General features: G+C 41.7%; 2 protein-coding genes across 6 annotated transcripts in view; both read right to left on the minus strand.

Moving 5' to 3' along the window:
* Nucleotides 1-14,395, minus strand: part of shdb (Src homology 2 domain containing transforming protein D, b) — a 31,049-nt gene extending 16,654 nt beyond the window's left edge. For all 3 annotated transcript variants that reach the window (XR_014601526.1, XM_084067626.1, XM_084067625.1), the window contains exons 1-4: nucleotides 14,202-14,395; nucleotides 13,104-13,491; nucleotides 10,694-10,844; nucleotides 1,188-1,421 (exon numbers count right to left, since the gene is read on the minus strand). Coding sequence is in view for 2 of the 3 variants with exons in the window: in XM_084067626.1 (XP_083923752.1) it covers nucleotides 1,188-1,421; nucleotides 10,694-10,844; nucleotides 13,104-13,436 (718 nt within the window). In the remaining variant the exon portion in view is untranslated. The remainder of the gene's footprint in view (nucleotides 1-1,187; nucleotides 1,422-10,693; nucleotides 10,845-13,103; nucleotides 13,492-14,201) is intronic.
* Nucleotides 14,396-20,243: 5,848 nt separating this feature from the next.
* wwtr1 (WW domain containing transcription regulator 1) overlaps nucleotides 20,244-25,641 on the minus strand; it is a 32,275-nt gene continuing 26,877 nt past the window's right edge. For all 3 annotated transcript variants that reach the window (XM_084067623.1, XM_084067622.1, XM_084067624.1), the window contains one exon: nucleotides 20,244-24,259. In XM_084067623.1, coding sequence (XP_083923749.1) covers nucleotides 24,069-24,259 — 191 coding nt within the window. In that variant the 3' untranslated portion in view covers nucleotides 20,244-24,068. The remainder of the gene's footprint in view (nucleotides 24,260-25,641) is intronic.

Below are 25,641 nucleotides of genomic sequence, written 5' to 3' on the forward strand. Positions count from 1 at the left end.
AATTAACACTCCAAGATTTACTGTGTATGTAGTCGTGTGCCGTTCTGCTGACCATGTTATTAGCACTGGATCAGTCACGCACATGTAAGCATGTAATTAACAGAGAGGGGGAGGAGCGGGGGGGTGGAGACAGGAGGAGGGGAAATGAGGGAGAGCACGGGGAAAAAAGGAGGTGAGCGTGCATGTTGCGAGGCAGCTTGATTTATTATCCCATCACCTTGACCTCCGTGACTGCGAGATGCAGCTCAATTAAGCCGGCTTGGCCTGCTGTACTGTGTTCTGATCTACTCCACGCTTCCCCCGTCACTCACGCTCTTCCTCCGCCTTCTCTTTATTCACTGTAATATATCCTCCTGTGTTCATTTTAACCCGTTCAATCCGGGAACGCATCTGTGTCATTTTAGATTTTAGCTTTAATACTTTGGCGATTTTTCAAAAATAGCAGATCTACAAGCTCACCGAGCGCCGCGATATGAGCTTGTAGATCTGCTATTTTTGAAAAATCATGGAAATTTGTGCAACATTTGTAACTCAAATATTTGCCTCTGGGGGTCCCTGGAATAAAATATTTTGAGATGGGGGTCCGCGACCAAATACATATCATTTTGGGTGGTATCTTGACATGAAAAGGTTTGAGAACCACTGATATTATTACAGCAACATACGGTTTTCAGAAAACTGTTAGGATTTAGAGGACATTTGTAGATGCGTTCCCGGATTGAATGGGTTAACTCGTACAAATGTAATTAAATGCAACTAAATACATTAGTTACATTCTGTGTAATAATAAATTAACACTGAAGATTCTACTGGGTTCCTTTATGGAGTATTATTCTGCCTCTCTCCATCCACCCTTCTAGGTGTGTGGCAGTTTACATGCGTTGTTAGCAAACAACAGAACTGTTGTCAACACATGTAACTCGCACGTTTAAGAACAATGACTATGAAAGAAAATGCTCATACAATAATATTAAAGTCTCTGAAAAAAAGGAAGAAAAAGAGATATATTCTTCAGGTTGCTGTGAGTGAGTGTGCGGTGAGGTGAAGAAAATCAATAGCCACCCTACAGTAGGTGGTTGTACACGATGAGGCAACAGTGGATGTGTGACAGACGGATGATTGTTTATCAACCTGGTACACTGCAAGTGCTTTGGACATCATTTACCGCCCTTATTCCCTCAAGTCACCTGCAAAGGCTTTGGAGATGTTGTCCTTCTTCCACTCCCAGGGCTGGTCGTACTCGTCGGCCGGCCTCTCGTCGTCCTGGGGCAGCCTGCTGCTCTCCTTGCCCTCCTCCTGGGCCTCGCCGTACCCCAGTCCCCCCCGCCCGGGCCCGCGGCTCCGTTGGTCCTCGTAGGGGGTGTCATACAGCTGGACCTCCCCCCGTGGCCACCCTCCTCCTCCAGGACCACGCTGCAGCTCTGTCAGGTGAAGACCACACAGGTGAGTAAATTAACATGTGTACTGTATATGGACATGCATTATGCACAATCATATGCTCATAAGCAGTGGTGGAAAAAGCACTCAAATTGTTTACTTAAGTAAAAGTATCAATACTGCAATGCAGAAATACTCTGTTACAAGTAAAAGTCAAATAATAAAAGTTTACTTGAGTAAAAGTACAAATGTATTGGCATCAAAATATACTTAAAGTACCAAAAGTAAATAGAGAAATTGAAATACTCCAGTAAATGTAAAAAGATCCTCAAATTTGAACTTAAGTACAGTACTTGAGTACATGTACTTAGTTACTTTCCACCACTGCTCGTAAGCATGCAGACTCACACTTTGAATTCCAAGTATTGCCTGACACATTGGGCGTAGGAATCTCTAAGCAATAGCACGCACGCAGGGAATCCAAAATGCTGTCAGAAAGCGGCGAGGTTCCACTAAACTAGAGTGAAATGATCAGTACCACGGGACGCGTACAACAAAATGCCTATTGATTGTCGACCTGACTAGGACTGGCGTAGAGAGACAAATTGTGTTTGCACAGCTTGCCGTAGGCTCGGCAGCTCATATGTGTGGGCTTAAATTGGCCTTGGGCTAGACGCTGAGCAGCAAGGCAGTACACAGACTCAAATCACCCCCCCCCCCTTCAACACCCACAGCTCTTCAACATCACACATCAATCATTGCTCAAAGCTGAATTCTAAAAATCATAATAATCCCAAGAATGTATTTCTCAACTACTGGCAGCCTCATAAATCCACCTCCAAAAAGCTATTCATCACACCTCAACATCAAAATGTGAAGAGTTGGCAGAATTTTTCAAAGACAAGATAAGAAATATTATGTTGAATCTAAACCATACAGAATGTGTGTGAGCGAGCCCCTGGCTTTGTACACCTGTTTTTGCTATTATTGATCAAAACAATGCTCAGTAGTCAAGTAAAGGGGCGTGTCCACACACAGAGAGCATCGTTTGAGTGAGTTGCATTGATGCACTGAGCGAGACCCGTCTTTTCAGGGATTGCGGGCAAATCACTCCAAAGGAAAGTGGTCGATTAGTAGCGCTCCTCTCCCAAAAAGTGGAACTATTTTCTGCTTGAAGCACCCAGAGTGCCACGCAAAAAAAATGCTGGACGACGAGAGCACTGAAACACGATAACTCGGCACTAGGAAGAGCAGTGCTCCAGCGCATCTTTACCATAGAAATGCAAGACAGAAAAGCGCTGCCAGCTCAAAAAATGCTATATGTGGACTGGACACAGCCACTAATGCAACTAAAGCCCTCCGGCTGTTCACTTGAACCTATCCACACCACCTTTTTTAGGACTGTTTAACTGTCTACAGCAGTGGCTCCCAAACCGTTTCAGCTCGAGACCCTAAAAGAGAAATTTGGTGTCTATCTCCCCAGGACCCAAACTAAAAAAAATATACACACATATCTGAAACATTTAATAACACATTAATATTTTGTTGTCCAGATTTCACTGAACATATGCGTCACAATCTGCCCCTGCACTGCCTGCCTCTGCCCTTGCCCTGTGGTGACTTTACCCAGTGTGTCTTCCTCCTGGGCTCCCCAGCCCCCCCCCCTCTCCTCTTTGGACTCTGATTGCCTAGAGTGGACTCGGTGTCAGCCGTGCCTAGTTGGCTTACGAGCCCCAGAGACTATTTAATACCGTCTGTGACTGCTCTCTGTGCTGGTTCATTGTATTATTGTTTGACTCTTACTGTGTTTCAGTGTGTGCTTGTGTTTAACTGTGTTTCGTTAAGTAAAGTCATCGTAAACTGTCCTCCTTGGTTTCCTGCGTGTACTTAGAGTTCTGAGTTTCCTGCATATGGGTCCTAAAACACCCGGGTTCCTGATAATGTTGATCTATCATCTTTTCTTTGTTTTTTTACCAGTCAAAAGTCTGTGTCAAACATGGTTACATGCATTCAAACAACACCTAATCCGTTCTTTTCCAACACAAATTCCACACCATCAGTTCAATTTTCAAAGGTTATATGAATAAAAAAAAGGAGAAATTGCGATTCCCAAATAGTTCATTCCAGTTCCATAATAATTCAACTCAGTTTATCAATGCAGTTCAGTTCCTTCAACAAACAAAGTCCACTTCAGGAATTCCATTGTTCAACAGAACACAAAATAAGGAAGCAACCAGTCTATGGAAGCAACATTATTCCCAAATACCGTTCCACTTCAGGATTATACATTTTGATATTTACTCTGCCATTTGGCAACCCAATAAAATCGTCATACACTCCTGAATCCTAATAGCTTGACGTGCCTGCAAAAAACATGTAAAAAAAAACAAGGCAGGCGCACCGTCAGAAGCTGAATTAAGCCCTGTGAGGCACCCCCGAGCGAGCCATATAAGCGAGCGAGTGGCCGTGCCGAGTGGTGCGAAGTTCGCTTCTGACTCAGTGCTGTTTACGTTGCATGCAGAGAATCATAAATCATCACATCCTCATCAACATGCAACGCGACAGGGAGTCCCATTGCGTCAGATGGTTGCCGCATGGTCAAATCTGTCCCATCTCATCACCCGTTTGACGCAACGGCTGTGAGAATGCTTTGCCCTTTCAATTCCACTGTCATGCAGTTCACATTTACATGTGCAAGAGATTTGTACCAAGCTAGATTGTAATGTGGTTCTGTTACACTGTTCTTCCTCCCCTCCCTGGCTGACCTGGACAGCTCCCGTTGTCTCAGGAAGGCCCATGGTATCCTAAAGGATCCATCCCACCCCGGGCACTGCCACTTGAAGCTGCTGCCTTCGGGCAGACGATATAGATCGCTGAGGGCAGGAACAAATAGACTTAAGAACAGTTTCTACCCAAGAGCAGCAGTGGCTCTCACTGTGGAACTAAATGAGAACTAACATATGCACTTTATTGCGATATAGGACACTTTTTAAAAAATCGACTGGTCTAGTTTTCTGTATTTTAATATATATAGTTGTTGTATAATGCACTTTTAAGGGGTTTGCTACAATTTTGTTGTTCTTAACTGTAACAATGACAAATAAAGTTCATTCATTCATTAATTCATTCTTCATGCTATTATACAGTAATTCAGTGTCAGAAGTTATGCTGTATTCAGGACAGCTTCTACTAAATATGGTAATGCAGTACCTTGTCAGTTTTAGAATACAAATGTTCCAAACAGTTTTAGTATTAGTCTTCCAAAAGGTAGCTGTACAAATTACTCATAACTATGTTTTATACTTTTTGGTGGGGATTTATAGGAATTACCTGCAAAAGAAGCTGATTTTATTACCCTTTGAAAATAAACATGTTGGCATATACTGTACAAATACCATAAAACTCAGTTTTCTGTCCAATACGGTAATGTACTCTTAAGTAAAATTCTATAGTAAGTAAACCCCAAAGTAATGATGTTCACCGTACATTCTCATTTGTGAAGGGTGAAGACATTGGAAACGACTTTGCTAGCTTAGTTAATGTTAGTTAAGTTTATGTCGGAAGAGGCAGAGGTAGTACAGGCAGTATACAATAGAAAGATAGGGACAGTGCAGATGGGTGCCAGACAGATGATCTCCACAGTGTTTAAGGAAGATGGGAGACAGCATCTGGCCCTGGAGCCTTCTGGGTTTTCTGTCTGTATCTTTTGAACCTCCTCAGTTTTGATTGTTAGTGGTGGAGGAGTAGAGAATCTGGTGTCGGGCTATGAAAGAGATGTGAAGGTGTGTGCGTGTGTGCATGTGCATGGTGCGTGCGTGCGTGCGTGCGCGTGCGTGTGTGTGCATGCATGCGTGCAGTTGGGTTGCATAGGGAGCAGAGAAATTGGCTGTCTTGATTGCAGTTTAACAACAGGTTGAGTGGCCTCTCTCTGGTGGAGCACATTATATGCGCCGCCTGTATTTTGGTACCTCACAGCTGAGGCTAGCCTTGTTAGAATCTCCCCATGAGCCATGACAATGACCACAAGGTCCCTCTCTACTCTGTGAGGAAGAGGAAGGACACACCTGGCCTGGCCTGAGTCAAACTATTTAAGACGCTAGGCTGGGTGTGACACACCTGTTTTGCATCAAGCTAATCGATGCGCGGTATAAATCAGCCATCCACACACACATACTCAACGAGAGCCTAAATGGTCGTTCACAACAAGCTCTCTAACAACTCTAACTCCAGTGGATGGCAGAGACCACAACTATAACAAAGATGATGGTGAACTATATAGTTATAGTTACAGTGCACACACGTAGCATAACATTGCCAGCTGTAGGGGTGGAATCAAAGATAATAGCTCCTCATAGCTCCTCAGTAATGCCTCCTATTCCTTATTCCTAGCTCCTTTGAGCAGGAATGATAGACTTGGCATGGTCTGCGAAATAGCGGACCGACTTGTACTTCCAGTTCGAGTGAGGATAGAGGAGCTAGGACAGAGCAGGACCCCAACTGACCTTTAATTATAGGGCCCTCATCATGCCAGGGTCATATTTCTATTGTGCTCAACTTCCAATCATTGGAGAAAATGTAATGTCTCTACCATCTTGGAAATGTGCAAAACCGCAGCAAGAGAAAAATAAGCACAAAAACAGCCCTTCATGCTTGAACCCCTAATGAATGCTGCATCAAGGATCAAACAAAATGGCTTACATTATGAATGTTTAAGCTACTAAAAGGTGGCAAGCCTTTGTAAGTCCCTTGATACTCGGCCAAGATAAATAGTAGAGTTTACAAACAAAAAACGGTCAGAAAATGCATCAGCAATGTTGTAATTATCTCAATCTCATCTTCAGACAAGCTTGAAAAAGCCAGACAGTGCAAAACCCAAGAAAGAGACATTGCTCAGAGTTCGAGTCAAAAATCAAGAAATGCAAACTCATGAGGCTCTATTTGATGATGAGACAGAGGGACCATTACCAACTAAGCGTCTTCGTTCATCTAATTTATAAGGTGGGCATCTTCACAGCAAAACCGTGTATTGCATGCACTGAGATTGTGCATGCAGGGTGTGGAGAAGCACCAGAATAGAGTGTGGGGGGTAACAACACCAACTGCCTGACGTGCCAAGCACTCAGAAGAGACTGCATACGTCATCATACCTCTTTGTGTGATCATTGACAGCGACCACACCTCAGGGTTCTATGGGCACGGAAACGAAGGTGATGGAGAAGGTGATAACTGATCCTGAGGCAGGAGAGCTCCTGGGAGGAGTGGCTGAGAGTCTGACGTTAGAAGACGGTAAGTCAGAGCTGATATGAAGGTAGTGCCAAGTGGCACAAACTGAAGAAGAAATTTACAATCCTTCTTCCGTCTGACTCATAAACTACATAAATAAATAAAAATTGGGTCACAGGCCCATTTTTACAAATTTGTTTTTTATTATTATTTCAAAAGACCCCTACAAAAAAAAAAGAAATCTGAAATTCTAAATAATTTTATACATTAAAATAAAATAAAAAAATCCACTCCTTTCTGGTCTACCTAAGAAAGCTATAAATAAGCTACAGATCATTCAGCAGTACGTGTAGCCTACTGACCAAGACCAGGAGGAGAGCACACAACCTGGCCTGAAGTCATTTCAGAATAGATTTTATGACGCGATGGACACTAGTGCCTTAATACAGACATTTAATGTATGCTCCCCTGCCTTAGATCACTCAGGTCTCCTGGCACTGTCCTTTTATTTGTTCCCTGGGCGAGGACAAAGAACTACGGAGAGGCAGTATGTAGTTATGGTTCTCGCCTCTGAACGGCCTGCCAGAGGAGCTGAGGACATTACACTCTGCAAACACCTGTAAAATCTATCATAAATCATCAGGTATTAGGACATACCTTTTTACTTTAGCATTGTCTTAATCCATTTTATTTAAATATTTTTACACTCTTCTACTACTGTGCTACACTGGTCTCTCTGTTCTGCCACGTCCTCTTATTTCCTATATTATAGGTATTATCATTTCCTTCCTTACGATTAATCTTCACTGTATTGTTGTATCTTCATTGTATTGTTAAACCCCTTGTATTGCAATTGTGCACAAAAAGGTGCTATACAAATAGAAATAACGCTTGATTAACTGATTAACTGATGCCCTTGTGAGCTAGCACAGCTCACAAGGGCATTCGCATTCCCTCGTTAACACCTTCTCAGCGTGTACCAAAACGAGACATGGATCCCAACAGAGTCTATTCTGTGGAGTCAATTGCGACCTTCAGATAAGAAGCTCACAAATTATTGACACGAGCCTGTAGATAAGATTCAGATAATGTTTCTGAAAACAACAGGCGCATCGATAGCTGGGAGCCAAGCAGCTGCAGCGGGAGCAATAAGTAAAACATTTTTTTAAGTGGGTGAGTTTCCCAAAAAAAAAGCAAACATGGGACATATTGAATATCAGAAGAAAGGAGGGGAAGAAAATGAAATAGTAGGCATGTTTTTTTGTCCACAGCCTGCAGCAGCCCTGCTGAGGAGGTGCACTCATGTGAGAGGGAAAGAGCGCTAATGCAAAATGGGAGGGTTCAACAGTGAGAGGCAGAGCCAAACTTTAACCTTCAGACGCTATTGGATGGCACTGTTGTCACCATGGAGACTGAGAGGAAGCCCTGGAGGAAAGGCCCCGGGGTTATGGAAGGAGGGATGGGAGGGGGGGAAAAGGAGAAATGGGGAGGAGGAGGAGCTGTGGAAGAGGGGGAAAAACGGTGGAACGAGTAGGAGGAGAGATTCGGAAACAGGTAGAGGATAATGAGGGAGGAGGAGGTAAGGAATGAGGGAAGGAGAGGACAGAGGGGAGGACAGAGGGGAGGAGTAATGAGAGAACAGGACAAGGGAAGAGATGCGGGTGGGAGGTGGGAGGTTGGTAGGGTATGGTGGTGGGGTTGCTGTCAGCGTTTGATGTTAAGTCATGGAGACAGAGAAGCAGTGTGGCTGAACGCTGCTCTACCTGCGCTGGGAGCCCACAGTGTCAACGACAACGAGGAGGTGGAACAGATGAAGGAAGAGAAATGAAACTAGACAGACAGCAGCTGACAAATGGATGGGAAGCCTGATGGAGGAAAACAGGGAGACGGAGTTGACAGAAGTGTGCGTGTGTGTGTGTGTGTGTGTGTGTGTGTGTGTGTGTGTGTGTGTGTGTGTGTGTGTGTGTGTGTGTGTGTGTGTGTGTGTGTGTGTGCGCACACACAGGGTTCTACTATTTCGGAATTCAGATCACAGTTGCGGCAAGAAACAGAACTTCAGCCACGCTTTCAATCTACATTAACCAAACATAACAATCACAGTCACACAGCGATTTTAGAAGCAGGGAGTCAGCGCAAATGTTTCAACAGGTTTTTTTTTGCTTTTTGTTTCTGTTTTTAAGGATTCATTACCACCACTGCAAAGCCACCTCTAGGTTTGCCATTCCACAGCAACCACAGACAGACAAGCACAGACAAACAGACAGGTAGACAGACAGACAGACAGACAGACAGACAGACAGACAGACAGACAGACAGACAGACAGACAGACAGACATATCTAGCGAGACCCGTCTACCTTCAAAGCCTTGTCTTTCAAAGAGATGTGACAAAAGGTCAGTTATCACTGCTGTGAAAACATAGATGCTGGGGTTTCGGAGACTACTGTCGATCTGTCTGGCTCAGGAAGGGAAATGAGGATGTGCCGATCCAACCTTCAGTTCAGCCTGTGCCTGTTAACTTAGTTTGACCATAATGAAGGCAACAGCACTGACAACAGGGCAGGGCAACACTTGTCCCAGAGAGGCCGATTATAGGGCTGTCTAGACTCCCTCGGGGCAGGCAGGAGTTCTCGAGATGGAGAGTAAATGGTGAGAGGAGGAGGGGGGGGGGTTCCACTACATGACTGGGACAGACGGGGGGACTGGGGGGGCGGTGCAGAGGGGAGATAGAGATGTTATAACAGAAATGACAAATGGAAATGGATGGGTCTGAGCTAGAGGATTGGAGACAATGACATGGGAAGAAGGGGGTGAGAGGGGATGCTGGATAGAGACATTCCTAAAGGGCAGAGCTGTGAGACTAACGTCTAAAGCTTACAAATCCGTCAAATCCGCACACCATTGTGCCACTTTAATTAGGCTGAAAGGATAGGTCGGAGTTATATTATTTTTTCTTATCAACATAACCTACAAAAAGTCAGAGACTGAAAAAGGCTTTCATCTACTTACAAGGAATCATGAACATAACAGTCGGAGCTTTCAGAATGTGAAACATGGAAATGAGCATGTGTGGGGATGGAGGTCAAAATACAGTACTTTTCGCTCTCGCTTCATAAATGCCCTGATTACATTGATTGATTGATTACAACAGTAGCCTACGGCTCTAAGACTTCTTTTAACAGATTGTTGGACAAAAATGAACTTCTACTACTTTTTGAATAAGAGATACATTATACGGTATTGTTTTGGCAAGGCTGACAATACTTGTAAGTAAGTGAAATGCATTTTACAGTCTTGGAATTTTCTGTAAACAACTAAAAGCCCACTAAAGTGACCTGTAGACCAGGCTGCACTATTACAACAAAAGTGTTGATTCTGATTAGGACAATCAGAATAATGAGTTATGATGATACGGAAATATTTCAGTATGAATGAATAGTAGGCTAGTAAAATAAGAAGGGATAATGAAGGGAGCCATAATGAGGAATTCTTGAATAACTCTACAAACAGCATTGAATGCATAAATATACACTTACATTTCTTTTCTTTGACAATACTTTTATGTGATTTGGTGGATCTGGAATGCAGGATAAGATCTGAAGCAGTTGCATAGCTGATTAATGTAAACCTTTAAAACCTGTTTGACCTATAGTATGGTTTCAAAGCACACTGAAACATGTAGTTGTAACATCTGAAGAGGCATCAGTCTTATAACTTACACTAAAATATGACTGTTTTCAAAAATATTCTTGTGTGACACCAATATAGTCTACACACCCTGATGAAGGCTTGAATGCCCAAATGTAACACATTGTCAAGATGGAGAAATAGTGAGTGTGGTTATGCTTCACTATTGATATCGTCTACCAATCTTCATTTCGATTTGATTTGATTCATTTTGCATTCAATGGATGAAATTACACATCAAATTATTTAAACGAATGGTCGTCAAAGTGAATAAATTAAGAATGCCGGGACAAAACATTAAACTGGCAATGAATGGCCTTTTTTATTTCCAAAGGGACCTATTAGACAAGGTTAAAGATGTACAAATAAACCATTAAAGAGAGAACCAATAAACCAGAGACCATTACCTGTTATGACACGCTGAGCCTCATAAGGTTCCATGTAGCTATTGTTCTCACAGGGAACGTGTCCAAGGTCCGGTTCTGCTCGGGGATTCAGTCGAGCATCAAATGGGTCCGAGTAATCAGTGTCCCTGGCCAACGGTGCAGATGGAACAACCTAAGAGACACAAGCCAATTTGGTACAAAACACATAAATTGCATTATCTAAAAAATACACCTTATCCCTTCCAACATGTAGACGCAGGTGTTTTTTACAATGTGAATCATTTCTCATTTTAGAATGAACTACTTCTACAACCTGGATGTTTAACCCATTCAATCCGGGAACGCATCTACAAAGGTCTTCTAATTCTAATAACAGTTTTCTGAAAAACCTACAGTATGTCGCTATATTAGTGGTTCTCAAAAAGGTTCCCAAAATGATATGTATTTAGCCACCGACACCGATCTCAAAATATTTAGTTCCAGGGACCCCCAGAAGCAAAGATTTGAGCAAATGTTATGATTTAAAAAAAAATAGCAGATCTACAAGCTCATAGCGTGGCACAGAGTGCGCTATGAGCTTGTATATCTGCTATTTTTGAAAAGCCAAAGTATAAAATTATGGTTATAGCTAAAATCTGAAATGACACAGATACGTTCCCGGATTGAATGGATTAAAGATGAATGGGGCAATTCCATTTCTGGTGTATCAATGTGACAAAATGGAACATTGCCATTCTAACATACAAACACACAAAAGCCCCATAACTAATTAGTGAGTGGTTAGAGGTTATACTAGTATACAAATATACAATCATGACATTGTACATTGAACTTTTATTATGGGCTCTTTTTGAATTGATTGCTATTCACCAAACAACAGGCAGAAAAACATACGGCTAACATTGGAGTACCACATCACTGCCAACGGGGCAAATTATTTTTTATTTTATGTACTATGTATGTATTTCAAATGTCCCCTACAATATATGATATAGTCCCCAACATGATTTGCTCCCATCTGAGAACAGTACGCCATGCATGCCCGAAAAATGACTCGCTGAAGGAGTTGGTGAGTTGGTTGAGAACATTTGTTCCTCCATACAAGCACAGGAGGAAGGCAGTGGTCAGCTGGCACAGCATCAACTACAAAGGCAGCCATATGGTCACACATGCTCATGCACACGCACACTCACGCACTCACACACAGAGCCCACTAACCCGTTCTCTCTCCCTCTGTCTGTATTGTCCTCTCTCTTTCTCCCTCTCCCTGACACAGACAAGCGCTTGAGCGAGGAACTGGAGTATTGGCCAAACTCCTGCTAGACATGCACACACCCTCACAAAATTACATCCCAATCCCACGTGGATTCTGTAACAGGTTATCGATGCAAGGGAATCTGCAATGTTAATTAGAGCATGGATGTTCCCACAGACCCTGGGAAATTAATGAGGGGCAGCAGCACTAGGACGGAGGAGAGACAGGAGGTTATCGACACAACTGGAGAGACCACATCGCCGACGCACTTCAGACACACTTTTGCACTTGTAGCATTTTCCAAAGGCAGGCAGAGTCATGGATTTAACAGCAGCACTGAAAGTAGTAAAACCCTGGAATATGCTGCTTAACGTACTCAGCATGTGGGTTGAATGAATAGAAAGACAAATCCCTAGAAGAAAAAACACATGGCGAGGCTCTATCTATGTCTTTGTCTCTTGTACGTATCTCTCTGCCACTCTTTCCCCCACCTCTCACTCCTTTTTCTTTTTTCACTCCACACAGTTCTCTCCCAGCAGCTGTGCTTGTGTTCTAACTGCCCACACAACCGGTATATATCCAAGATGAGGCAGCAGTCCCGATGACACCAATAGCACTGTGACATAAATTACGCCCGCGCACGGCACCTGACATATCACCATGATACACTATATGGCCCCACACCCTATGTGTTCAGATGAGGCGTTTCTCTCAGCTTGCTAAACCAAATCCCGTTTATTATTTATGGGAGGACTAAAACTCAGGGGACTGTGTGGGCCCCTCCCGACACATATTGGCCCGTTCAAGCCATCAATAACACTTTCTTCCATTAAGCATCCAGGACGGCCAATTTATGTGGCGCTTCTGACCTAATGTGATTTATGGACACAGCGCATATTTGTGACACACGTCACCAGTCACTTGCTTAAGGAGTCTAATCAATAAAGTTGTCTTAGTGATGGAGAGGAGGTGGGTTGGTGTTTGTCCTTTTCCACTAATTCTCTCCGTTCTCCTCCACTGAAGGCCATAAGGGCCACACCAAGTTCTAACATTTACCCTCCATATATTATTCATGTGAACTTCTCTTTTTTACATTTTCTGGCTTCAACTTCCCTTAGCCCGCACATTATGCAAAGAAATAAAGATAAAAACAGACGAGGCCAGGAAGACTCTTACAGGCTCCTGGTGGTCCTCAAGGGAGATAGCGCTGAGGAGGATCTTGGTGCGGCCCAGTTCCTGAGAGTCCACCTTGATCAGTCTGTGTTTTGGCGACTTCATATCCAAACTTGACGATTTCAGCGGAGACCCGAAAGCCGGCGTGGAGGAATCAGTGGTCCCCGACTCGCTCCGGGACCGGCTCTCGGAGTCCTCGTAAGGGTCTTCGAAGTCCAGGTTCTTCTGAAGCCGGTAAGCTTTGAGGATTTCACTCTCGGTGTAGTCCGGTGTGGGTGGCTGAGGAGGCACTCTCCTGCTGCCAAAGCTCAGGTAGTCTTTCAGCCACTTGGCCATGGCAGCAGAACGTCCAGGACAATGATAGGGCCAGCAGGATGAAGGTCAAGAGAGGCTGCAGATAGAGACAAGGAGGTTAGTTGCTTGACATCGTGTCTGATGATTCCTAGATTGTCTGAGAAAGGTAATTAAATGTATTAGATTAGCACAGTGTGTGTGTGTGTGTGTGTGTGTGTGTGTGTGTGTGTGTGTGTGTGTGTGTGTGTGTGTGTGTGTGTGTTGGCCAGTAGAGTTATATCACAACAAGTTAAATAATTAAAATGTAGGCAATTGTTAAATATTATCATATCCACTGGTCTTTTCAAATCTTTGTGCAAGCAAGACAATGATCCTGATCCACAGACACATTCCACATCACCTTATGGACCCACAACAGGAGACACTCAACAGCTGGGCTTGGTCTTTGACTCTGGAGCAATAACATTCTAACGGTTGGACTTTAACCCATGCAAGTGCTACAATTACAACACACGCCCACGTAGTAAAACAAAAGCGACCTTAAATGCGTATCAATCAAAGCAGCTGGCAGGTTTTACTTAATATAGCATACTATATCATTGTCATTTGTTTTGCCTCAACTGCAGTCAGTAAAATTTTGATAAGAATAAAAATATATATTGACAAGCAAAACAAATAAAGAAGTAGAGTGATAGCAAAGCTAAGCGAATTGTAAGTTCTTATAGAGCTCATAAAAACCAACAAGATCCACACATTTAAATCCCACTGGTGTTGCGCTGCTATGAATCTGGTACCACTGTCACTAACCTGATTCAGTAGGCTACTTCAGACACTTTGGATTCGTGCGCTTTATTCCGCGTTCCTTCATGTTGATGGCAAAAGAAAAGCGCAGAAAACTAAGAAACCCTTCAATTTAAATTGTCTGTTTCTTGCAGAACGACAGGGAGAAAACAACAGATCTTCCACAGATCTCTGCGCAGAGGGAAAAGCACTGAAACAGAAAGGAGTTCCGCCAGGGAACAACTGATGTGCAGAGAAGTGAGAGCAACTGAACTCACTCTCAGCTACGATACGAGAGAGAAACCCAGCCAGCCACGCGATTAAAGGGGAGGCGCTTCATTCCCAATGGAGCAGCCTCCCCTTTTACAGTCGGCCGACTGTTCATTCACTGAAACATCAGCACATCAGTGGAGGTGAGTGCAGTGGGAACCGGAAAATTCGCCCCAAAACACGCTCGCCCCCAGCGGTTCTTGTATTCCTGTATTTGTTTTAACTGAGGATAAGGTTAGAAATAACTACGTTTAGGTTTGACAGGCATAGTTTTACTGAGGTTAAGATTAGGAACAAGGTTAGGTTTTGGCACCGTTTTACTGGGGTTACGTTTAGGAATAAGGTTAGGTTTAGTTTAGACATAGTTTTACTGAGGTTACGTTTAGGAATACCTGGTGGCGATGGTGACCGTTCCTCTGGTCGCCGGATTTGCCCCGGGGTGAGAGTGTTTTGGGGCGAGTGTTCTGGTATTCAGTGCAGTAGTGCCTTGGCCGCAAAATGGGAATCTTTTCCCTGAGAACCTGAGGAGGAGTGAGAAGAACTGCAAGAGAAAAACGAAAGAACACATGGGAGAGGGTCAGGTTTTGATTTTTATTTATGTATTATTATTTAATGTAAATTATTTAATACTTTGGCATTTTCTGCTTTATTTGATGATTGCGGTGGGTGGTGGGGTGGCATGCGGCTGGGGGCCTCTGGTTGGATTTGAGCCCCTATTTATTCATAATAGCTCACCATATTTAGCTGACTGTCTCATCAATGTCTGATGACTGTTGAGAGGTTTGGGTCTAGCTTGGAACTGAAGTATTCCACAATCCACATGTTTTTCTTTTAAGTGCCTATGCATGGGGTCTCCTCCTGGGATGCTGCAGCTTTGATGGCAAGATTCATGACAGCACTATCTTCAGTTTTTGTGTTTGTTTTTTTGTACACATATCTTTTCTAATATTATGTTGGAATCATACAGTATTAATGTCAGACATTTCAATCGTTGTAGGGGTGAAACCCCCATCCTACATCACGCACAAATTGTCACCCTCCTATAGCCTAACTCTGAGGACCTCCTATTGAAGAGCCACGATTTAAGGTTGAGACGATTTAAGGTTGAAACTATTCTTCACTGTTAGTTTAAAAAAAACGATTACTGCCACATGATGGGCCTATGAAACTGTATCTGCTTTCTCCTAGGCTTTTATGCCAATCTGAATGCTCCCATCATCCGTTCTGCCTTTTGAACAAAAAAACAAGAGGATCCACAGTGAGTTCAATGGCGAAGGTACTGAAGCCTATTCAACCTGACTGAAAGATGAGGCATTTGTTCACTTGGCACAGTAATCCCTCCTCCCACACATGTCCCATTAACCAGGTTCCAGCCAAGTAAATTGGATTGTGCCTACATGGTCGAGACACATCTAAGGCAGTTAAAGGACCGTAAATGCCTCTTTCTTTTATGAGAGCCATGAGCTCACTGGCTCCCAGGGGCAGGAGCCTGGATGAGGTCATCCTGTGAATGAGAATCCACCCCCCACTCGACCACAACCACCATCAGACATCCATACTGTCGTACTCGCCTATACTTCTTCTAGTCCGCACCAAGCACCGACTTAAGACCCAAAGGTAGTTCAGGTGAAGGTTTAAAAATGGGTCACCAAATTCTTCAGCATGAGTAGGCCTATATGTCTTGAAATCCAGTTGCTATGTGATTGTCCTCCGCATCCTCCTGCCAAGTGCCTAAGTTGGTACTAGTAGACCCAAATAGACCGAGAGAGGATATAGTAGCCTTAAATTAATCGCTCAGTTTCATGCCATGCAAAAGGTTATTCCGAAAGACTGATTCAACCCAAAAAAATTAAGAACCTTGGAACAAAGAAACTTTCTTGCTGATCCATGAATCTGATCCCCTCTACAGGCAGCCAACTCTTCATTCACTGAAATATCACTGAGATGAGGACCGTGGGCCGTGGCAGCAAAAAGGAAGTCTTTGTGAACCTGAGAACTATCAAATCTAAATGGAAGCACATGTGGGAAAGGATATGGATAAAATATATCTTGACTCACACTACTATTTTTTCTCATGTTGATTATTTATTCCTGAAATGTATTCCTAAAAAAAAAAAAGAACTCAATCAGTTTCACGCCATGCAAAACGTTCTTAAGATTGGATTGGATCCTCTGTGAAAACAAAACTAAGAACCTTCTGCTTCCATACCTCCACTCCCCATCTGTAGAATACTCCCATTCACACCATTGCTTTCTCTTTCTTGCTGACCCATGTATCTGTGATGTCTCTGGTGGTTCAGTCTCCTACGCTCCCTCCTTGCACCCCAGCCATAAACTATATCATTCCCCCTCACTGCAACCCCTCCTCTCCTCCTCCCTACCCATAGCACCTTCCTTCACTCAATCAACGCACACAGCATGCAATAGATTTGCTCTGCCACCCTGTCTACACTGGGTCTAACCAGGTGAGAACACTGTGTTGAGGCTGAGAACCACAGAAAAAGAGTTTACATGGTGTGTGTGTGTGTGTGTGTGTGTGTGCGTGCGTGCGTGCGTGCGTGCGTGCGTGCGTGCGTGCGTGCGCGTGCGTGTGCGTGCGTGCGCGTGCGTGTGCGTGTGTGACAGACAGACAGACAGACAGAAACATACAGACTGACAGAATGACAGAGATAAAATGATTATTCTGTTGTATAAGTAGCCTACAATGATTTGCATAGAGCCATATATTTAGTTGCATCCAATAGAAAATAAGGGTTTAGTTAATAGGTTCTCCTGTTAAATATGGATGCTGACATTTCCTCTGAACTTCATGCCTTTAGATGTGCTTTCACTTGAATAGCATCAGACAGTTATGAATTCACAATGCGTCCCAAGAACCCTCTTTGGAATGTGTTCAAATGGTTAACTCATCCAACACAAAAATTCAAAAGTTAATTTTAAAAGCAGGAATTTAATCTAAGTGTGATTTGTTTGAATTGGGATTAAAAGTTGACCGTTTTCATTGTGGCCTATGCTGTATGTTTACTGCCCATCTTTGGTGACTCATGTAGACATTGACAGGTGTCTCGTACCAGCAGTGGTGTAAAGCAACTACCGGTAAGTACATTTACTCAAGTACTGTACTTAAGTATAGTTTTGAGGTATTTTTACTTACTATACTGGAGTATTTCCAATTTTCAATACTTTTACTTCTACTCCACTACATCTCAAAGGAAAATATTGTACTTTTACTTCACTACTATTACATGAAAACTTTAGTTACTCTGTAGATTTTGATTATTATTACAAAACACACTAACCACTTCAGACCTATATATAGTTTGGTCATTTGAAGATAGCAGATCTACAAGCTCACAATAGCCTACCTCGCAGTGCGAAGCATTGTGAGCTTGTAGATCTGCTATTTTCAAAAGATTTTTTTATACATTGAACATGTGAAATTGAACATTCTGCACAATGAATACTTTTACTTTTGGTACTTTAAGTATATTTTGATGCTGATACTTTTGTACTTTTACTCTAGTACATTTTTAATACGGGACTTCTACTTTTAACAGAGTATATCTACATTGCAGTATTGATACTTTTGGTACTTTTACTACTAAAACATGTGAGTACTTCTTCAATCACTGCAGACAGGTGACATCTACTGTCTGGCCACAGACAACAACCCGCAGCAGATGGAAGGGACTGATTATCACAGGTCTAATCTGCAAGTCATTACAATAGCACCATCTGGTGGACATGATGTGTGAACGCGTCAAAAGTTCAGTTGTGATAAGCTCAGTGATCATTATAGAAAAAATATTATATGATATATATATATTTTTAAAGTGTTTTGAAAATAAAATGATGACTAAAGAGAGTAGGCTACTGCTTATGATCTGCATCTCTGATCTGCTCACCACTACCTAGAACCTAGAACTCTCAGCTCATCAGGCACAGGTGCACAGGCACCTGCACCAACATCTAAATACGATAAAGGTGCATTTAGTCACTGTAGTCCAAGGGTCTACTCTCTGGAACCTGTCTGTCTGTCTGTCTGTCTGTCTGTCTGTCTGTGTGCACGCATGTGTGCGTGTGAGTGAGTGAGAGTGTGTCAGAGAGAGAGAGAGAGAGGGGGGGTGGGGTGGGGCATATAGTTATAATATCGGGATAAATATTTGCACTGAATGCAAACTCCAGAGGTGTATATTGTGACCTTCCTTTACATAGCAGTATTACAAAAGTAATAACATATACAAATATTATTTTCATATCAGTTAGTTCTCACTGAAGCTTTTAAAGCAATGTCCTGCTCTCCACAAGGGGATTGCACACACAACAGTATTCTGACTGAAGTTACATGCGGCTCAGTCATTCAGGATTCAGCTCTGCCTTTATTGCAAAAGGTTACGATTAAAAATATCTGGCAGAAATACAGAAGTTTGATTTATGAAGTCAATTATTTAAGGTGCATTAAATAAACACACATCAGCCTTTTAATCTACATGAAATAAACTATTTCTGTGAGAATTGAACAAGAGTTGTGAGCCATCTTCATAAATGTAACTTAGGTGTTTCTTATGTATCAAAAAAGGGGGATGCGTTTAAATTCTTTAATAAACAAAATAATACAGAGGCAAAATAATACACAAGATATCACTGATTGAAGCAGAAGTCTGTGTACCATTTAGAAGTTTGAGAAGATAATTATGCCTACTGAAATTTTTGAGCAGATAGCATCTTTCACCCTAGGAGAGTAGGGACTTCAAACAATCTCCTTTCATGGGCCCAGCCAGGACACTGCCATTGCTTCTCAAAGTCCTTGTTTCTGTCTTCCTTCAGAGGAAGGAAAAGACAATTAAGAGAACAGATTGTAAAACACAAAAAAGAAAGAATGGCAAGAGAAAAGCCTAATTTATACACAACTAAAATAATAAGTAAAAATGTAGCTTTAGGTGGAGTTTGAAAGGATGAGACGAAAGACACAGCAACATCATCTTTGTGGTGTCATGACCAGTTTATTTATTTTTTTAAACAAATTATACAATTTTAATGCCATTTTATTTGTATTTTATTTATTTTTTTGTTCAGAGATTTCAGACATCATTACATTGCATCATCTTCTCGGAGCGCTACAGAGTATAAGAAAGTACAGCCCTGTAATAGTTATATAGGAAAAGACTAGCTTAAAACAAAGCAGTAGTACTGGAGAGCAGGGGATCTTAAACTCTGGGTCGGGACATATCAATGGGCTATCCTCAGTATCCTGTTTCTCTAATCACCCTAGAATCTGTCTGGGAAGCAGGCTCAATAATACAGTACATGTACTCATCATCACGTGCACGTGGATTAAAATGAATGTAGTCTCTCACCATGAGACTCAGGCTCATTAAAACATACTAGTACTCCTCACTTGTCATATGGGGAAGCAAACTGAGTAAATGTCTTTCACTCTGGGACTCAACCCCCCCCCCCCCCCCCACCCTCAAAAAAAAAAAAATGAAAAAAAAAAGAAAGAAAAAGAAAAGAAAAAAAGAGGGGGAAACACCCCATTCTGGGTCCTTACCCATAGCTTAAGAAACACTGCTTTAAGGAAACATGGGCATGAATAAGTAGCATGGCATTTTCTTAGCCCAACATTTGAACACATAGAACCTGAATTGGGTAGAAAAGGCATTCCACATCTTGTGTGGAATGTTGATTTGAGCACATTCTGAATGCTCAGTCAATTTAATTAACTTCTGCAACTGTAACGCCCCACCCCCAGTAGTCACATGACAGTCAACCCCACCCCACCCCACCCCACACACCTCCCTCTAGCTCATTTAGACAACATCTACTACTACATGTGTACATATGTTCCACATGCCTGGAACAAACCATAAAATACTTTGAAAGATTGACTCATTGTTACCAATAAGGCAATTTCACAACTTGATTTTTTTCCATCTTATTGTATTTCATTGCAATTGTTTTTGAACAAATATTGTTTTGTTGCAACTCGGCAGCATAGAAAATTAGGCTCACTCCCTCAATGCATTTCCGAGATTTAAATAAAAGGTTGATTGATACATAGCCTCCAATCTACGGTACACTTCAAAGCTCCCCAGTCAAGTTCATCATGTTTTTCAAAGGACTACTCAGAATACATTGATCATACGCTTGAGTGCAGGTGTCAAACTGCTCCTCCTACTCCCTTACTACTCTCCTACATTCCTTTCTTCCCTCCCTCTGCCATTAGGACATCACGAACATAGCTTTTCTTGTCATGCTAACACTTTTATCAAGTCACATTTCTTGTTCACCCTTAACCAAGGCCCCTCCTCCACCCCACCACCCCTACTCATCTGTTCATCTCCTAGTGTTTCAACAACCTTCACAGCCTTTCTCACTGCCTTGGTCCTAAGCATCAACAGTAGACAACAACGGTTGCCACGGTAACTATACCAACCACATGCTAATTGTGAATCAGAGTTCAAATTATTTAACTTTCAGTTCAAGCAATTCAAATATGAAGTGATAGAGCGGTTTGTTCATAGGCTGCCACAAGATTATATAAAAATGCAATTCCTGATATAGCTGAATGTGAACTCAATTCAGCGTGGCAGCTAAAAACACAACCCACCATAACGTAATGATGGCATGATGCCAAGCAACACAAAAAAATCATCCGTCACGTGAATTGTAGAGTGCCACTAAAAACGGACAAATTGAAGCTCTGTCTGCCTATGCCTCTGACCTGTAACAGTATCATAAGAACAGCAACAAGCCAAAAAGAACCACAATACTTGACTCTGCGTTCAAACTTGCAAATACATCATCACCATGCTACTGTCACTGATTTCAATAGGTTCTAGCTGTCATGTCAACGCATCATTTGCGGCTGATGGGCGATGTCGCCAATCATGTTCAGCTATAACAAACTATCCAGAGCAGAAAACCAGGAAACAATATGGCATTCGAGGTCAACACTGGCCAACATGTTTCTGGAAATAGAACCTTCTCAGTTGCTGTTTTTTTTTTACTGTTTTTTTTTAAACAAGCTTATATATAAAAGAAAACTGTTACCATAAAGCCTAGCCTCTAACAATAAAACAGCCCTGTGGTCATTCCAATCAGCTGGGATCAGTCTATCCAGTACTCAAATTATGGCCTTATCTTTTTTTGAAAAACTTGACAAGGTAGCAGCTCTTGTCAATGGTAATAAGATTAGCTCCATTTTGACTGGTATAGCAGACTTATCTGGAACACAGCACAACCCAAGTTAATGTATCTGAGAGTATTAGTCTCAAAAGTTAAAGGTTTTGCTGTGTAATTACGAGTCACTGGAGCTTGCATGAAAAATGTATCTGTCAGATATTCCTTTATGTACTACCCTTAACAGGTCCTTGCTGGCTGACTGGAAGTTCATCCTGGTCTTCTACTAGTAATCAACACCAACACGCTCACTTTCTGATTGATCATGTGACTGTCAAACACTTCTTGATCAAATGGCTTGTCACGCCATCTCCGATTGGTAGTGCTTAGAAATCTCAATTTCATTAAAAAACAACAAATCTCTATAAAAACAAAACAAAAACAAAACAAAAAAGAATTATAGATCTCGATAAATACTAAAAATACAACCTCTAGTAATGTAAGTCCTACAGCGGTGTATGCAACCTCTCTAGACTTCAGATTACAGTATAGAAAACAGGCCTTGTGGTTTCCAAAACTTTATTAACATCACTGATGATTTTGCTCCATTAATAGTCAACAGGATATAAATGTTGCGCCGCTGAGAACCAGTGGGATAAAAAAATAATGTTTTCACTGAAAATCAACGGGACAAAGATCCTCTTTTGTTGACAATTTTCATATAGAACAAATTGGGAACTTGGGGTTTCCTCTATAAACCAGTGGGCCAAAGATGTAAATTGGATCTCTGTTGCATTTGGGGAAACCTAGAAGTTCACAGAATACTGTAATAACCCATTCTAGGCTAACTGAACTCTTGAATTTACAGTAGGATAATTATAATAATACAGAATACTGTAGGAAGGAGTATAAAAGAGTATAAAACACTAAAGTCTAGTTTCAAGAACAACATGGCTGCTTGTTCACATGGCTACTTTACCCTCATCAAAACATCATTGTCTTTTTATGATCAATAGTAGTATTGGTTTGACCATTTAAAGCTTTTGTTTAATGATACATAGATAGTCTCAACAACAGGAAACAGGAAATACATATTTGGTATAAAAACCTTAGAACAAATGCTTTGATCTGACTGGCTATTATATGTTTAGCTTTAGTATAGCGGAGAAGGACTGCTACGCCTAAGATCTGCTCCCACTAACGCCTGGTAAGCCTACAAAGCTGGCTTAAACATGGGAAAGCAGTCCCCCTTTGGCTGATTGGTAAATATATGCAAGCACTTTTTGTTCAGTTTTAACAAAGGGAATCATGGAGCATTCTCCCTCAGCTTTCCACTGAAAGTCATAGTGCTTGGCTGGGTTGGTTGAGCTAGACTTGGTTAACAGCTGCAGAGGCTGCTGACACTCATAGGAGGCCATTTTACAACTGCCTCGCACTCTGCTGCCATCTTAGAACTCTGGCAGCTATGGCAATGTCCCCCTCTCGTGGATAGACATGGTACTGCAACATTATGTGCACAGTACCAGGGACAACAAATGACAGAGATATGAGCTGTATTCACATCACTATATGGGACCCCAGGAGGGACTCAGTCTATTGACCATGAAACCAAATAAACTATATTCATCTGGCTTTGGTTTTGCAATAGACAAATGGATGGACAGAGTTTAAAGGAGTACTTGACACAAAACAAATAACTTTTTTTCCTATCATTTACTCACCCTGTGATGGGTTGAATAGAAAGATCATTTTCGTTTGTATAACATTCCTTTACGGCAAATGAAGAATCCCCCAAAAATAAGAACATACTTGATGAAATGAAGTAAAAAATCAAAACTACATTAAAAAAATCTGTTTATGAACTCCAAAACACTCTTGTGTCTTGTATCCAGTATATCGCTGCTTCTAAAACATCACTTTATGCTTTAGAAAATGTACTTTTAAAACTAAACAGGGTTGATTAAATGATAGAAGTGAAGTACTCCTTTAACCAACTTGTCCCTCATAATTCATTCGTCATTGCTTATTAACCACTTTCAACCTGGCATCCCTATTTTGGTCATTTCATGAAAATAAAATGAAATAAAATGTATTTAAAAAAATTAGCAGATCTACTTGTAGATTGACTATTTTCACAATCTTTGAAATAGGGCTTAAGTGGTTAACTCTGTCTATCTGCTGTTATCCCAGCCTATACCTAACTCCATGATATTCAGACATACCCAGCAGAGAACAAAGTGCAGAATGGTATTAAAGCTGTTAACAAAGTGCTCTGTCCTCTTTGCTGCGTGGTTGGAGGTGTGTGTGTGTGTGTGTGTGTGTGTGTGTGTGTGTGTGTGCGTGTGTGTGTGTGTGTGTCCATTCTTAGTGTAATGCAGCTAGTTGTAAAAAATAAAAAATAAAATGTGCATGCATCGGCGCAATGAACATTTGAGTGTATAATTCTGACCTTATGTACAGTGTTTATGCATAATGTGTTGTTGTGTGTGTGTCAATGTGTGTCTACAGCCAGGTGAGGAAAGGTTCGGCCTTGTTGAGAACTGACTCCACGTCGTTGAGGATGGGCATGAGGTCGGATCCCTCCAGGGTTCCCAGGTCAACGTTGGTTCCAGGAAGTGAATCGAGGAAATCGGGGAAGCGGCTGGGCTGAGGCCCGCCGGGTATGTTCAGAGTACCCTGCGCCAGGGACTCACCTGAGGAACAGAGGAGACGGATAAATATACACCATTGGGAAACGGTGGTGGAAAAAGTACTTAAATGTTTTACTTAAGTAAACGTATCAATACTGCAATGTAGATGTCTTTTGAATAACACACCATTTAGTTTTAGTCCTATTTTAGTCTTCTGATAATTGTTTAGTCTTAGTCTTTTGAATAACACACCATTTAGTTTTAGTCCTATTTTAGTCTTCTGAAAATTGTTTAGTCTTAGTCTTTTGAATAACACACCATTTAGTTTTAGTCCTATTTTAGTCTTCTGAAAATAGTTTAGTCTTAGTTTAGTCTAGTCGACTAAATATCAAAACCTTAAGTCTTTTAGTCTTAGTCAAAAACAATTACACTGAAGCATATTCTGATTTAGTCTTAGTCTAGTCTAGTCGACTAAATATCAAAACCTTAAGTCTTTTAGTCTTAGTCGACAAAATGAACACTGCGTTATAATAATAATAACAATTGGAATAATTTCAGACTGAGCTCTCCGTCCAGATGACAAATAATAATAGTAACAACACGTTCAACAATATGTAGCTTTATGGCCTCATGGCCTGGATATAAACTTTTATAACATCTTACGGAGTGTTAGGTAACCTCAGCGAAGAGTGCTCGCCCTAAAACACGCTAATTACAAGCATAATAACTATCATCTTGGCTGTCAATCATCATCAGTGATATTTTCTACCTGCCGGTCATCACAATGGCGAAGTCTGCCATTCTGCTTCCTTGGGTGACAGCTTTGGGACCAGGTGTCTCGCTTTAATGTGATTTGACGTCACTGATGTTGACGACGAGTGATACGCATACTTTGTGCTGCACAATTTGCATTGCACTGTTTTATCGTCAATCTTGACAAAATCATCCCACACCGCACTCTTATGTGAAGCTGCCATTTCCAAACAAGCTTTCAAGCATGCACAAGAAGGACTAGTCGGCGCGCACACGACCAGACCGGACAAACAGACACACACACCGTTCCTCTCCCATTTGGAAAACATTTGATCATTTTTTACATTTTGAACTGGCTATTTTGGAAAACAGCAACGTTAATATTAATGTTTTTGAACAAGCCATTACAAAAAATATATTAAAAAAGGGGGGGGGGGAAAGAAAACCGAAATCTTTTTCTTCGATTTCTATTTTTAGAGTCGAGACGAGACGAGCATGAGTCGAAAATCTTTTTTCACATCCCTGTGTGTGTGTGTCAGTCATTTTGGGGCAAGTTCTGGCCATCAAACTACTTGATTGGGGACTTATGTATCCCCTAATTGGGGATGAAAATAGTGTTTGATTTTATTGCAGTTTCACACGGTAAGGGTTAGGGATGTATCTGTATGGGTTAAGGTTCATGTTGGAATGGT

Source organism: Gymnoscopelus microlampas (assembly GCF_963454915.1).
Source record: "Gymnoscopelus microlampas genome assembly, chromosome: 9".
NCBI classification, from domain to species: Eukaryota; Metazoa; Chordata; class Actinopteri; order Myctophiformes; family Myctophidae; genus Gymnoscopelus; species Gymnoscopelus microlampas.